This window comes from Lethenteron reissneri, chromosome 11 (genome assembly GCF_015708825.2).
Source record: "Lethenteron reissneri isolate LAM-NWPU_2019-01 chromosome 11, ASM1570882v1, whole genome shotgun sequence".
NCBI lineage: Eukaryota > Metazoa > Chordata > Hyperoartia > Petromyzontiformes > Petromyzontidae > Lethenteron > Lethenteron reissneri.
In genome coordinates, this window is record NC_083789.1 from 6,743,060 (window position 1) to 6,759,426 (window position 16,367).

The window sequence follows — 16,367 nt, forward strand, 5'->3', positions numbered from 1 at the left end:
ATATTGGTTACAACCAGATTAGCTCACGTGTGTGTGTGTGTTTGTCTTTGTATGTACGTGGATCTATCCAGAGCTTTCGTTTCTCATGGAATATTTCCCCCCCCCCATGCCACATGCTCTGCCCACCCGCCCCCCAACCTCCGCCAACAATTTGCCCCGGGGTCTCAAACAGAAGAGGGCCTCGCAGATGGACCTTGTTGTCGTCACTCGTGGATCAGGGGGGGGGGGGGGCACGTGGCATACCCCCCCCCCCCACACCCGCCCGGGGAATGAGCCCCGGGCCACCCAGAGACGCCTGTGTGGCTCTGAGTATTTATACACAAAGACAAAGGTTCTCCGGGAAAGTATAGACTTAAGAAACTGTTGGGCTAAGTGCTGTTCGCGAGGACCTATGAAGGCCGGCAGAGCACACGAGGGGGTGAGTGGCCAACACCACGCCTGGTGGCCTCTATCTCCCGAGGGGCGGCGTTTACACATCGCACCTATTTGTGTCTGAGTGGACATAGGGGAGGCTTAGGACCCTTTCAGATAATCGTCAATGGTGTTGACCGTGAGCGGGAATCAAACTCGGATCGTCGGGGTTTCGGAGCTCGCTGACCTCTGCGCCACCGCTCCCCACGCGTCGATACACACATACACACACCGCCCTCGACTCCACGTACTTTATTTATCCAATCTAGCATTGCAGATCAACAACAACAACGGGATCAACATCACCGCAGAGCCGCTGCGAATGCGTGTGATCGTCCCTGCAGACGCGTCATCACGCGTCATCACGCCTGCACGTGCCTCGCATCTCATTGCACACGCTGTGTGCGCGCGCGCGCGGTTGCTTTGTGCGCGGAGTGGTGGCGCAGTGGTTAGCGCACCGCGCTACAAACACAGCGACCTACCACTCACGTCCGATAACAGTGGCCTTCCACGAGTACCTGCTGCGGGGTGTACACATCAGCACTGGGGAGACAAAGGCGGCCGGGCGTGTTGTTAGCCACCCACCCCCTCGTGTGCCGTACCGGCCTTCATAGGTGCTCGCAAACAGCACTTTCCCCAACAGTTTGTTAAGGCTACACGGGGGAACTTTGTCATTGTATTCGGTGTGGGCAGAGGTGGTGTAGCGGTTAGCGCGCTGCGCTACGAACCCAGGGACCCTAGTTCGATTCCCGCTCACGACCAACACCGGTAACGATTATCTGAACCGGCCCTGGTCATCCCCTAGGTCGATTCAGCCTCAAATGAGTACCTCGTGCGGTGTGTAAGCATCGCGACTAGGGAGACAAAGGCGGCCGGGCGTGTTGTTGGCCACCCACCCCCTCGTGTGCCGTACCGGCCTTCATGGGTGCTCGCCAACAGCACTTGCCCCTACAGTTTGTTAAGGCTACACGGGGGAACGTTGTCTTTGTTTGTATTCTGTGTTCTCGTGTGGGTGCAGAGGGCGCTGTGTTGGAGGGAGATTGGTGAATTCACGAGCGGAGAGCGGAGAGGGGGGAGAGAGATCAACACAGGGGGGAGCAGAAAGAGGGGGGCGAGTGGCGAGGGAGAGCCAGGAGAGAGAGGGGGGGGTAGAGGGAGGAGGGGTGCTGATAGAGGCAGGAGAGGGGGGAGAGTTGGAGAGAGCCAAAAGAGAGAGTGGAGAGAGAAGGGGTGGGGGTGGGAGAATAGAATAGAGAGGCGAGTGGGAGGAGAGAGCGAATGAGATGGGGGGGGGGGTAGAGAGGCGAGAGAACGGAGAGGAGGGGGGAGAGAGGGAGGGGGTGAGAGAGAGTGTGGAAAACGTGGGGGAGGAGAGAGAAAGAGAGCCGGCGAGGCATGGTAGAGCGAGAGATACTAAGAGGAGAGGGAGGAGAGAGAGGGGGCGAGATAGCTCATTGATTATGCGTGGTTTATCTCTGCTGTTGCTGCGTTCTATTAAAGGTTGCGTCCGCATTTGAGAGAGAGGCTTGGAGTGAGACATGAGCGAGGGAGAGAGCGAATAGGGGTGAGCGAGGGAATAGAGCGCCCTGATTGTGCGTGCATTCTCTCCAGCTCTATACAACTCTTACCGCCGAGTCTGCGTCGGAGAGAGAGAGCGAGAAGGGAGAGAGAGAGAGGGGATCTTGCGACAAAAGGGGAGCTGGGGTAGGGGAGAGTGTGGGGGGGGAGAGTGGCGCGCGTGCTATCACAGTTCGCTGCGCCTGTTTGCGCAGAGCAAGCGGATTGCAGACACACGTGGGTCACGCGGGAGAGATACAGACTCTGCAGACGGAGGTATCGACGGGAGGGAGGCAGAGAGCGACGGAGATCACGCTGAGCGGATGAACGACAAACTCGGGCGGACACACACGCAGACGGGATAGACATACGCACTGGGACACACGTACACCGCACAGCAGACCAGACGGACACGCAGGCACAAACACGGAGTGAGCCACACACGGAGACTCAAACGAGGGAGATACAGGCAGAGCCAGAGGGACTCACAAACGGAGACAGAAACCCCCAGAGCGGGACACAGGGAGACGGAGACGTAGAGACGCACAAAGGAACACACGCACGCGCACAGGCGCACGCACGCGGGCGCATCGAGACGAATACACGAAAGAGGAAGCTCACACGAGGAGACGCAGCGAGGGGGAGACGGAGGGAGATAGAGGGACACCGAGAGGAAGGCACAAACGCACGCACACGGAGACACGCGGGAGGGGGTGACAGACGCAGAGCGAGGAGCGATTTCCATACAATGACGGACATGGAATGATGAGAGACTGCGAGCGCATATCGCGTGCATCAAATCCGCACTGTGAGCACCGCGTTCCGGACAGCACCAGCGCCATGGCGTCCAGTCAGCAGCTTCACCAGCACTACCACCAGCAGCAGCAGGATGGAGGAGACGTGGGTGCTGTGGAGGTGGACATCCATTATGAGTCCCGCAAGCGGCCTCTGGAAGACGCGACGGATCAAGGGGTGACTAGCAAGAGGATTCACACCGGTGAGGTGTTCAGCTGCTCGGCTGGCTTCCCCATTACATGGCATCATCATCATCATAATCATCATCAACATTGTCATCATCTTCAAGCATCAACGTCGCCATTGTCATACTCAACATCGTCGAAATTTCCATTATCATCATGAAATGCATCGTCATCATCGACATTTCCATTATCAACATCATCAACATTGCCATGATTAACAGTATCATCAAAGACATTATCAACATCATCATTATTATCATTATCAACATCATCAACTAAATCATCATCAACACTGTCACTATCAACACCATAAACGTGTCATTTGTATTACTTATCCGTCGAAACGACGGGAGAATCTAGACATTGTGATCACCATCATGAACGTCGTCATCGTCATAATTTATTAACAACATCGACATGATCATCATGGACATTGTCATCATCACATTATCACCAACACCATCATCGTCAACATCATTAACATTGTCATCACATTATCATCAACAGCATCATAAAAATCATAAATATTCTCATTATCATCATCAACATCATCATGGACATTATCATCAACATCATCGGCATCAACATCATTTGTCGTTGCCTTCAACCAGGATGATGATCGCAATACAACGAGGCCGAGCGCGTCGGACCTTGGAAGCTAAGCAGGATTTTTTTGGTTTGTTAGCCTGGTCAGTACATGGATGGGCGAGCACCATCCAGGGCTTGCCAGGTGCTGTAGGCGTGGGGCTGCGAGGTGTGGCCGGGAGATGGCGGTGTTGGGGGTTACCTCCTTGGTGGATAGCGGCGTGGTGCTTGACGAATGGAACGGGCGGATGGGGGGGATACAGATGGGGGGGCAGGTGGGGGGGCTCAGGTGAGGGGGGGGGTCCCAGGTGTGTGGGGGGGGGGCATCATCCCAGTGTGGCAGGACCCTCCCTCAGCAAGTCTTGAGACTCGCTGAGGTTTTCCTGGCTAGATAATTGGCACCATCGTCACCGTCATCACACAAATGCGAGCATGTGTACGCGTATCGTGTGTGTGCGTGTCTTTGTTTGATATGTGTGTGTGTGTGCGCACACGTAATGTGTGTGTGTATATATTTGTGTTTTATGTAGATGTGAATACAGCAATGCATTTTCGGGAGCCGTGGCGTGCCGGTTGGCACACCACGCCGCCGGTTCTGGGCCTCCCCTAGGTAGACTCAGCCTTAAATGTGTGCCTGGGGCAGTGTGTTTAAACATCAGCAGTGGGGAGACAAAGACGGCCGGGCGTGGGGTGTACTGGCCTCTTTCCACGCTCGTGTGGCGTGTCGGGCATAATCTATGCTCGCTAACAGCACTTGCCCCGACAGTCAGTTCAAGGCTAGAAGGGATATATTTCGCCTTGTTATACTGTCGTGGATATATGCTGTGTGTACGTATGTAATTAACATGCATGCGCGTGTGTCTCGGCAATGAATCCCTTGCATGGTGATGTTGCTTTAGTCCGACTCCACGAACCTCTTACGGCGTTTGTAATTATTGCCCTATACGACTGACATTTCAAAATTTTAATCAGCAGAGGACAAATAAGGCTCTCCACAAAAAATAAATAATTCTTTATGCAACCCATCGGCACCACGGCTTTGTGGCGGGGTGAGCAATTTCAGCAGCATTGATTCAGTACGAGCAACACTCTGGACCGGTTTTGACGTGAGATGTCTCATCAGCAGGGTCAGGCTTGCTTGAATCATTACTCGTGAATGGGCAATCGATTTAGGCCGAGGTCCTCTCTGTTAAGATTTGGGACCTAGTTAAAGGTATATTAACACATCTCCCCGATCTCAGAAGCTTGGCAGACTTGAGCCTGGTTATATCTTGAATAGGAGACTTCGTAGGCTGGGGCTGCGAAGGTGGCGAGGGGATAGAAGTACATCGAGCAATGGATTCCTGAATCTATCTGTGCAACTCTCTTGAGTGTGCTATCCCCCTCGTGTGTATAATGGGGGTTTTTCTGGGCTCTCCCGTTTTCTGCAAACACGAAATCCAGACACGCATTGATTTAAAACGGAATTGACCAAATGTCCCACATGTAGGGCCCATCTCTGCTAACGAGTCTTGAGGGTCATCCTTTTCTTGGGTTTATAATGATGATGATGCTGACAACGATGATGACATTGATGATGACGATACCGTGTAGCTCCTGGCCAAGATTTCAACTGTTTCCATCACAATTGGCAGCCCCGTTCTTCTTTAGACTGAGCTACACAGCAATATATATATTCTAACATGCTCCGATATGTCGACTCATATAACACACACCCTAATATGTATACTCTGATACGTATACTTGTACTCTATGTGTATCAATACACGCTATTACATCTGGTGTGGATCAACGCATCTTTCCCTGCTGTTACTCACGTGTCTGGACGTGATTGGACTCTTCGGCAATGACGTCGCATGTTTAATTAATTGGACGAATTCTTTAATGAGAGAGAGGAGAGAGAGATGAGCCAATTATTCGTGCCGATTGTGCAAGGCTGCATGCACTGCAGAGCAGTTCTACTCCTGCTGCTGGTAAGGATCTACATGCAATTAAATGTATTTGGTGTCCTATTGAAGGTACACATTTTATGGCCCTTGTCCCTGATATCCTACAGCTTTTGCACCCAACGTACGCGGGCGGTAACCCACCGGGTTATGATAATTACATCTTAAAAAAAAACATGTTCTGCACGACGTCCCGGTGATTTATTTTGCCCAAGACAAGCGTCGCTTGAGTCACAAGATGCTTGTTTTTTTTCTCTCTCTCGCGTGGGTCCCATTGCATTGTGTAGAATTTGGCCAAATTCTATCGACGATTAGTTTGGCAATCAGTTATATATTTAGTAGAGCAGGTCAGGAGCCCGTGGGGATAACATGTCTACCGCATGGGTGAAATGCTATGATTTTAATATATATTTGAAACAATGCTTACATGTTAACGCCAACGGGTTCAAATCAGTGAGCCCCCCCCCCCCCCCAGTGAAAACCCGTGGCGGGGGGGGGGGGGAGACACCCCCCAAGAAACGGAGCCAGAAAACCCAAGGAACCGAGAAATAAACCAAATAAACCGAGACGGTATCCAACGAAACTGAGTCACAGAAACATTTTGAGTGGGTGGGGGATGGCGTTAATAAATGAGTTTACGTAGCAGCAATAGGCTGATGTCCACTGCCGCGTAGTAAATTAAACGATAATACCTTGCATGGATTTACACCATTGGAACCTTATTTGCCAGTTAAAAATATGATAATTGTTTTTTACCCTTTTTCTGCCAACAAAACTGACACCTTTTTTTTTTTACAAGGAGTCATGTTTGCATAGACCACAATACCTGCAGTCATAATGCAAAAAAAAACATAACTCTGATAATGTATGCACTGTCGGTGCGCCTTTTAGCGTCATCTGGTCCAAGACCATGTGAGACTAGGCTCTAAGGAAAGCTGTCTCGGGTCTGGACCAATCAACTTCAAGGACAGTGCAGACATTATCAGAGTTGTGTGTTTTTGTTTGCATTATGACTGCAGGTATTGTGGTCTATGCAAACATGACTTCTAGTAAAAAAAAAAAGGTGTCAGTTTTGTTGCCAGATAAAAGGCAAAAAAAACAATGATCACCTTGTATGGATGTTATTAGTTTCTGGCTTGTTTCTCAAGTAAAGGCTGTGACTAGAGCCAACGCTTTTGGAGGGAGCTGACCCTTGCACATCGAGACGTGAACCATCGGCAAGCTGACGGTGAGACTCTCCGGTACAGATGGCCGGCTGTGGTCGTCCCAGGTACACGGCATCGAACGTGAAGATTCCATTGCACCGGCCCCTGGAGACCCCTCGACATTTGTGAAAAACCACGAGTGTGTGACGGGTAATCCTTGAGACTTTAACACGTGTGCCTTTTGTGTATCCGGGAAAGCCTCACTAAGTCTCAGTATTCATTTTTCAGGAAGGGGCCCTCTTGCATTGGGAATGTTTGGGTAAATTGCATGAATGCAACTTTAGCTTCGTGTGGGATGAAACCGGAGAGGTCCGGAGAAAACCCACCACGTACGGAGAAGGGTGACACTCAGCAATGCCATCTCCTGGCCACCTCCCAACTCAGCTCCGCACAGATACATGCAAGAATTCCCCATTCGGATGTAACTCGCTGACGCGCCCCGACTGGACATATGTGAAAAAGAGCTTCATAGCTCGTCGGATTCCTCTAGGACAAATAAAGATGTTGATACCTATAACAGCGGGCAAGCATTGCTGATCACACATCCAAGCACTAACCTGGCTCAACCATCCTAAGAATATTCCAACGTTTGACAAATTATTTGGTGCTGCTGCCAAATTGGCACCGGTTGCACAAGCACAATTAACCACAAAAACAACTCTCCACATTTGGCAATAACACTGGCCTTAAAACATATTTTTACAATTTTAACAACATTGCCGATGGTTTTATTTTAATGCCACGGTGTTATGAAAGTAAAAGGTGTTGAGGTGTTTTGTTGTTGTCGTTAATTGTGCTTGTGCACCCACTGTTGATGACGCAGCAGCAGTGGCAGCGGCATCACTAAATCATTTGTGTAAAACGAAAATACTTGCCTGGATTGTGACCTCGACAGTTTTAGTTAACGACAAAGATCCCCCGTATAGCCTTGACGGACTTTTAGGGCAAGTTCTGTTAGCGCCTACCCACTCACGCGCGCGCAAACAAAGCGATATTACAAACGTGAATTAAAAACGCTGTAATCGTAACTCCGACTATTTACGTGAATCATTACTCGTATGTGTTTCGCGTGCACAGTGGCAGCATTGTGTGTAGTGGGGAGGGAGAATTAGGAAAGAGAGCGGTCTAATTGATTGCTCGTCGGCAATGAACGTCACTCACACTGTAATGAAATGGTGATGATGCAAAGCCAAGAGGCTCAGACACATTGATGCATTGTCATGATCATCATCATCACCACCTTCATCAAACTCACTGTGGGCCATCATCCTCATTGCCACCATCATCATCTTCATCATCAAATTAATTCAAGCATCATCATCATCGACGACGACGATGATGATGATACATCATCAGTGCAGGTCTCAATGCAAATACAATAAAATGGCTAAAATAAAATGAAATACAGAACACTTGCGATATCTAAAATATCCAACCATTTCATCTTCTTGGTTCTTTCGGTAAAGTCACGTAGAAGGGAAATAATAAAATAATAAAAAGAAAACTATAAAATAAAAATTCTTCCCTTCTACGTGACTTTACCGAAAGAACCAAGAAGATGAATCCCTGCGGTCACGAAAGCTTTAAATCGAAAAAATCCAACCATTTCTTCTCCAGAAGTACATGGTAACGAGCAGAATTAAGAGGCGTTGGAAACCCCAAAGCATCGTCTTCGCATCCGTCGTTCTTCAGTGCTGCCCGGGGGTTAACAGGGGATGTTCGTAGTCGGGTCAACCGGGCGGGCGAGGTCCCTTGCGAAACGTTGGGGGGGGGTGGGGGTGGTCACTGCGTTCGCGTTTTGTGTTGCCTCGACTCCGTTGGGAATAGCAGCGCGTCGGCGGCTACAGTGAGCGCAGCTGAATGCACTCAGCCGTGGCACCGCCGGTGCGCTCCCGTTCCAACCTCGCCTTTTGTGAGCAATGACGCAGCGACATTGAACACGGCAGGGTTTGGAGTGCGCGCGAGTGTGTGCGCGTGAGTGCGGAGCGGTGGCGCGGTGGTTAGTGCGCTGCGCTACAAACCCGGCGACCCGAGTTCGATTGCCGCTCACGGCCAACACCACCGGTGACGATTAACTGAACCGGTGCTGGGCCTCCCCTAGGTCGACTCAGCCTCAAATGAGTACCTGGTGTAGCGGTGTGTGTAAACATCGCCACTGGGGATACAAAGGCGGCCGGGCGTGTTTCTGGCCACCCACCCCATCGTGTGCTGTCGCGGTCCTAAATAATTGCTCGCTAACAGCACTTGCCCCAACAGTCTGTTAGGGCTACACAGGGTGATTTGTCTTTGGAGTGATTGTGCAGTGGGTTTTTTTTTCACTTTGCTAGATCCTGGAAAGCTGGGTACAATATCTGGCCACGCACAACCTCCGTGCACAGAGGAATCTTCACCCCCACCACCCACCCACCGTAATCTTAACCCCCAACTACCGCATCGTACCGTAGCCGAGTCCATTGAGCCTGGAGCTGGGAGCCACGGGCCCCGGGTTCACATCCAACCGCCTGTCATTTTGATAACACAGGTCGCATTTTGCAGACGAGGCTATCCTGGTCTCTTGCGTTCTCACCTGGTTAAACAAACCATCCTGGGTCTCCTCTAGGTCAACTCAGTGTTAAATGAGCACCTGGCATAGGGACCCACGCGAGAGAGAAAAAAAACAAGCATCTTGTGACTCAATGAGGCTACACGGTACCTTTATTGGTGTTTTCTGCACTAACCACTGTGCCACTGCTCCAACCCTTGTGCACGTACTTAACTTCATCGAATTGTTGCAATTTGTTGGCTGATTATATTTTGTCGTTTTAATTTATTTTTTTCCTACTGGAATTATTTGACTTAGAATTACCGTTCTCATCTCCCATGAAAAAGGGATGTGTAAGACAATGCAGTATGAGTTAATGTTCTTATTTCTATCATCAAGCTGTGATTTGCTTGGCTTGTTAGGTGAGCAGATTTGAGTTTAGTATTTGTTGAAGGGTGTCTGTCATTCATGTGTTATACCAATGCCTCTCAACCCTATCCCTACCTCCATCACCATCATTACAATCACCACCGCCACCACTGTTGGTATCAACACCCCTGCCACTATCACCACCACCATCTCCACCTCCCTCACCACCACAACCACCTCCTTTGCTACTCCACCACTAACACCGCCACCACCACCACCATCACCACAAACGCCACCACTTTCTCCACCACCTCCCTCACCAACACCACCACAACATCAAACATTACCACCATCACGACCGCCACCTCCACTTCCATCATCTATATCTCCATTACCACCACTTACACTTCAACCATCACCTCCACCACCTTCCTCACCATCACCTCAACCATTATCTTCATGACCGCTACCACCACCACTATCACCACCTCAATCATTATATTCATCGCTGCCACCAACACCACCACGACCATCACGACCTCCACCACAATCATTATCACTACCACCACTGCCTTTACCACCGCCCCCATCACCACTACCACCTTCACTACCACCTCAATAATTACTTTTATCGCTACTCCCACCACCACCTTCACCACTACTACCCCCTACCACCACCTCCACCACTGCCACCTCCACCACCGCCTCCACCATCACTATCACTACCACCACCGCCACTACCACCACCACCGCTGCCGCCTCGACGACGACCACCACCACCACTCCCGCTGGAGCAGACGAGGGGCAGTTCTACATGAAGGTGCTCATCCCCAGCTACGCCGCCGGCTCCATCATCGGCAAGGGTGGCCAGACGATCGTGCAGCTGCAGAAGGAGACTGGAGCCACCATCAAGCTCTCAAAGTCCAAGGACTTCTACCCGGGTGAGGCGCGCGACGGTGCTCAGGAGGATCTATGAACCTCCTGGGGAAGGAAATAGGGCCCTACATCAAGAGACACAAAACACTATTTTCTCTCCTAAATGTCAATACAATATATAGTTTGTCATCTCAAAGGATGGGGGGGGAGAGGGGGGATTTCTCCCATTGTAACTGCACCCTGCACCCGACCCGGATCCACCACTCCCATGTTGCGGGAGTCGAGGGGTCGGCGCAGACATTGAAATTAAAATTCGCCCCAAACTGAAATGGCCGAGCGTATGAGCCAATCACACACCTGTCCTGCCCCTACCCCGAACACTCACCAACGCGCAATGAAATGCTCTGTCAATTGTCACCAGCCGCGAGTACGAGCAATGATCTGAACCCTACCCAACCAGCCACCCGGCCACTTGTACTCGCCGTACCCCTAACCATGACTAGGTAGGCCGTCACAAATACTATCACCCTCGCTGTAACCATATACCCATCTAGTCACTCACGATGAATAGCCCTAACGCAAGCCAACTAGCCACACGCCACTGTTACTACTGAGCCATTGTCACGTAAGGGTCAGCGGAAAGCCACTGTTGCTAGACAACCAGCCGCTGGCACGAGCCCTCACGTTGACCCGATACCTGTGACCCCTCCTCCGGCGCTTCCCAAAGGGGGTGGAGTACTTTGCTCAGTGACTGTTTGTGGGCGCGAGGAAAAACGCCGCCGTGGGGTTTTCCAGCCCCGCGGAATCCGTGCGGCTTCCCAGAGGAACCGGTCTGTCCGCAATGTCCCAGCGCCCCCGACGGCACACGCACACAAAAAAAGCAACAGATACCTCCGCATTCCAACCGGCAACGGGGCTAAATCACCCCGCCGTGCGTCACATGAAAGTGGAAAAAATCCTCAAAGGAGTTTTTGCCAGGTATTCTAATTTTGGACCACAAGCCCACCACCTGGTTTTAGAGTCGGGCCAATTTCGCGTCTCCCACGAACGGCCGAGACGGAGCCCGGGCGACTTGCTGGTTGAGTACGAGTCACCGCTGGATTAGCGGAAACGGCGGCTGGGTTGCCACCTGTCCCGGTTTTGCCAGGAGGTAGCTGCTGTGTCGGGAAATCTGTCAAGTCTTCCCAGAACAACCAATAGCCCTGGTGTTGTGTCAGTTGCTCAATAACACTGGTCAACACACTTTTTCTGGCATAAGGTATTCCAACGGTTTTAATGTAATTTTGGGGTGATGATTCCAAATCTGGCATCAGTTTTTGTCTATCACATCAGGTTTAGAGATGTAAAATATTGCATTTTCAATAAAAACTGCAGAAGAAAAATATTAAATAAATGTGGATATCTACATAAAATGATATTATAAACACACTATCCTAAAAATACAGCACCATATTTTAACACTAAAGCAGTCACTGACTCGCAACAACTTGCAATCATAAGTGACAGAGTTAATTTCGGGTAAAATCAATGAAAATGGGGTATGCCGATAGCATAAAAATGATGTGATAGAGCAAATCTGAGATCAGATTTGGAATCAGCACCCTGAAATTAGTCTAAAACAGCTGCAAAAGTCCAGGCCAGAAAAAAAATGTTTTTTTTTGTTGACCAGTGTAATTTACCACTCAAGACAACACTGCCTAAAACCAGTGTTCCTTCACTCATTTTCTCGGCAGAAGTGGCCCATCAGACGACGTCAGTGTTGAGGGCCGCCACACCGCCTGCAAGGGGTGTTGTCATCATTTGTGCTTTGTTGGAGGCCGCATGTCAGGTGCCACACTAAAGGCCACCAGAGCCCTTGCAATGAAGAACACTGGTCTAAACTAAACCATGTTTTTTATTTGACCAAGTAAGGCCCACTGAGCTGTAGAGCTATTTTTCTGAAGGAATCTGGCCACAAATGATAGTATTCTTAGGTTTTTTCGGTAAAGTCACGTAGGTAAAACATTAAAATTAATAAAAGTAAAGTAAAAATAAAATAAAAATCACAAATGATAGCTCAACGAAGTGGCTTGTCATCACGTGGAAATGTACTGCAGCCAAATACTCAGTCACATGCACGCACACTTATACCTTGCAATGCGTGAGTATTTGCAGAATCCCGTTCTGTCTCTCCACATATATAAATAACAATAAGTGTGAGTCCATCAGCCTATTGCCTCGACACACCAATATAATCACGCAACGTTCGTGAAAGCAAGCCAACTGCGGGCCGGTTTTGGCCTTCTGCTTCTCATCAAGAAGAGTCGGCGTTGTTCAGCAAAATGCTGGCCGCTTAACCGGATGTTTATTGGCTAGAGCACTCCGTATGAAATATTGGACCTCGGTCAACGCAGAGAGGCAAAAACCTCGCGCGGAGTTCTCCCCTCGTTTGGTTTTGGTGAGATATTCTCATTTTCCCCACGACGTGTCCCGGTTAGTTTGTAACCTTAGATGAGACGTCGGCCCTGTTTATATCTTTATATTTTTGCCAATATCAGCAGAATATGAACGCTTAGCCAGTACTCGATGGCGGTGGGGGGGGCGCTTAGTTTACTTTTGAATGGAGAAGGATTGTCAAACACGAGGAGAGGTGCGTCCGTTCGCTCATTTGTTGGGGCTATTGGCCCATTAAGGTTTAAGTGGGGTGGGGGGCAAGAGGTCATTGTGTCCGCACCTTCAAAAGTTTCCGTGCGCACAACAACATTCGCTTACCGCCGAGCTCCTCAATCACCACGAAGCACGCACAAATCAGAGTCCAGGTTGCCCCTCGCTCGGCGCCTGTTGGGTTTTGTGCGGTTTTCGCGTCTCTCTGCGGCGAACCCATTTCTAACAAAATATTCGCTCTATCATGCAGGCTTGAATTCCCTCGCGTGCTGTGATGCGGTTGGACGTGGCGCTACATCGCGTGTGTGTTCTCCGTGTGTGTACTCCGTGTGTACCATCCGCGCTACTCGGCCGTTTTCGCTTCGTGCACCTTTTTTGGAACGCATCCACTGCTACTCCCCGCATGAAGCGAAGGGAGAGCTGTACGCGCGTGAGCGTCAACTGGGCGCCGGTGTTTTGTTTTTTGCCTGAAGCGGTGGCGGCGGCAGGCAGTGGTGTGAGCTTGCAGTGTCGCATCGAAAGCAACCAGCGAAGCCGAGTTCGATTCTCAGCCACCGATGTTGCCGGCGGTGAGTGAAACAGTTCAGTCGGCACTGCCACTTTACCCCCAAATCCGCAGCTCTTCGCCAAGCCGCACTGACCGGCGTGGTGAAAGTATGGTCAAAGGGCCCTTCATGGCCGACAAGGCCTCGGGTGGAGGCCCTCATCCAGCAGTGGCTGGACAAAAGGCTGTAAATGTTTTTATTTTATTGATTACAATAAAAAAAGTACATTTACACAGTATATAAATTATACTGTATATTAAAATTCATGGGATGTCTCTTAGTGTGGCTAATATTAAAATAGATAAATTAGCAGAAATTATGCCTCCTGCTTATCTCTCCCTCCGCATGAAAAATAAAAGTATTATTATTACTACTACACATTCCATTAGCTGCACGGCCTTGACTGCTTATTTAGTGAAGTAGTTTTATTCTGGAGGAGGACGCTAATGATTTATTTCGTGCTAAACACTCAGAAAATGGGAATGCGAATTTTTACGATTCATTTTGGGTTTTAAATAAATATATTTACTGGAAAAACAACTCAGTTGAATACGGTTGCACTTTCGGAACCCACGTGACTTTATTATCGTAACGCGAGTCGTCTTTCTTCTGATGTAAATTGAATTGGAAATGGGTTGTCATCCTCACCACCGTCACCACCACTACCATCATCATCATAATCATCGTTACTTCTTACGCAAACCATCGATGCACAGATGACGCCCGATTATCCGTGGGCAGGTTACGCGGGTTGCAGATTAACTGGGTCGGTGAAAAAATGAAGAAATATAGGAAAAATTATAATCTTTTATAGTTGATAATCGAGGTTTTTGGGTTAGGGTCGCGTATATATAAATGTGTCGTTAAACCCGCCATCACCACCCGACACAGCCAATTAGTAAGGTTTGTCACTTAAACAAAACATGCCAATTCGTTCCTAGTTCAGCACACCAGTGTGTTGTAGAGTAAACCCACAAGATTTACAATTTATCGTAGATGGTTTTATTGTAGATCTTCAATTGTTTTTGGTATCCCCGGCGGGTGGAAGGCCCATTGGGCGAACCTCCTCCTCGCTTTCATTCAAGGGCGACTCCCGGGTGGATGAGGAGGGGGGCTTGTGGGGGTGGGTACAAGAATGGTACAAAAGAACCTTTCAATTATTTATCGAGGCAGCATTACGTCATGTAAACAATCAAACGTATAAACACATTCCACAGCACAAAACCTTTCAAGTGGAAAAGATTAAGCACGACGCATTATTATTAGAACACTATTCTTGCGTTTGGCATTATGTTCATGAGCTTAATGCCAATGTCGAGGTCTGCTGGCCACGATGAAGAGGGCTTCTTGAGACAGGCTGTGTAGTTTTGCTCTTCCTCCTCTGTTAAAGGAGTGCAAACTACAGGGATTCACTATGCGGGTCCATAGTTTGGCTTGTATGGCCACAATCGCTCTCCTGTTGCCTTTAAAAAAAAAATTGTCCCATTTTCGTAGGAGATGTTGCGCATCGGTCCGTTGACAATTAATCATGGTAATTCAAAATGTACAAGCATCCGACACTACCCTGCCACGAAGCGTGGAAAAAAACACCAATGGTAAAAGGCAAATGCACAGCAACCCTGCAATGTATTTTTCTTGAGAAGTGCTTTTTGTGTTTAGTTTCTTGCCCTTCCCCCCCCGCACCTCCGATTAGCGCGGTTGGCTACGTACGGAAGAAGAAGTTCAACATACATACGTACTTTTTTCACGCCACTGCTGGCGAAAGGCCCCCACTGCAGGCAGCTCCAATAAGGGGGGGAGGGGCATCTAGAAAAAGTGCTGCCAAATCCACGCTCATTTGCACCTCTTCACGCGCACGCTGATTCTACGATGAAGCTGCTCCTCGCTCGCGACCCCGGTGACCGATTACTTGAATAAAGATTCAAAACAGACGGCGTATTCTCCGTCTTCACCGCGGTCCCGCTATAAACACGCGCTGACGCAAGTTTTGCATCATCCGTTGAGGGAGCCACCGGATAATCGAGAGTCGACTGTGCAATCGATTGATGTCATGATCATGATCACGGGCGGCAGAGTGGCACGGGGGTAACAGTTGTGCCTCAGAAATAAGGACCCGAGTTTGATTCCCAACTCGGGTGTCTTCCTGCATGGACCTTGAATGTTCTCCCCCCTGTCCCGCACGGCTTTCCTCCGGGTTCTTCGCTTTCCTCCCGTCGCTGATATTGCACAAATCACTGTTGGCCAAAAACATCCCAAAACAGGACGTTCTTGGAACAGTCTTCGGACTCCAATGTGGCTTTCCTGGGTAAAATTTGTATGATCATATCCTTATCTTCCTTCCTCATTATCATCCCTCCTCCTCACCACCACCACCACCATTATCATCATCATCATCATCTAATTTCCATCCACTGCTGGCCGAATCAAACTCTTCTCCCCACTGGCATCTCCATCGCAGTTCGATTGAACGTGGCCGCACCCAAATTCCTCACCCACACTTTCGCAGATTCCCATCGCTCCTTCTCCCCTTTGTTGGTCCAGCCCTCGACTGCAGTGAGTCCCGCGCGCTCGCCTGTCGTGGATCCACTCGGTGAGCATTCACCACTCATGTCAACAAGTCGTTTTAATCTGTTATCGATTCAAATCCTGACAATGCATCAAACCACGACGGTTTGGGGGGGGGGGGAAGTCTTCATCCAGCAGTGGATCGATCATGACTGTAAAACAAA

At 49.6% G+C, this 16,367-nt stretch overlaps 1 protein-coding gene across 3 annotated transcripts in view; it reads left to right on the forward strand.

Annotated features, from left to right (window-relative positions):
* Positions 1-2,110: 2,110 nt before the first annotated feature.
* Positions 2,111-16,367, forward strand: part of LOC133341373 (RNA-binding protein Nova-2-like) — a 63,059-nt gene continuing 48,802 nt past the window's right edge. For 2 of the 3 annotated variants that reach the window (XR_009755036.1, XR_009755037.1), the window contains exons 1-2: positions 2,111-2,965; positions 10,372-10,515. Coding sequence is in view for 1 of the 3 variants with exons in the window: in XM_061549926.1 (XP_061405910.1) it covers positions 2,731-2,965; positions 10,372-10,515 (379 nt within the window). In the remaining 2 variants the exon portion in view is untranslated. The remainder of the gene's footprint in view (positions 2,966-10,371; positions 10,516-16,367) is intronic. The other variant, XM_061549926.1, reaches the window with a different exon arrangement.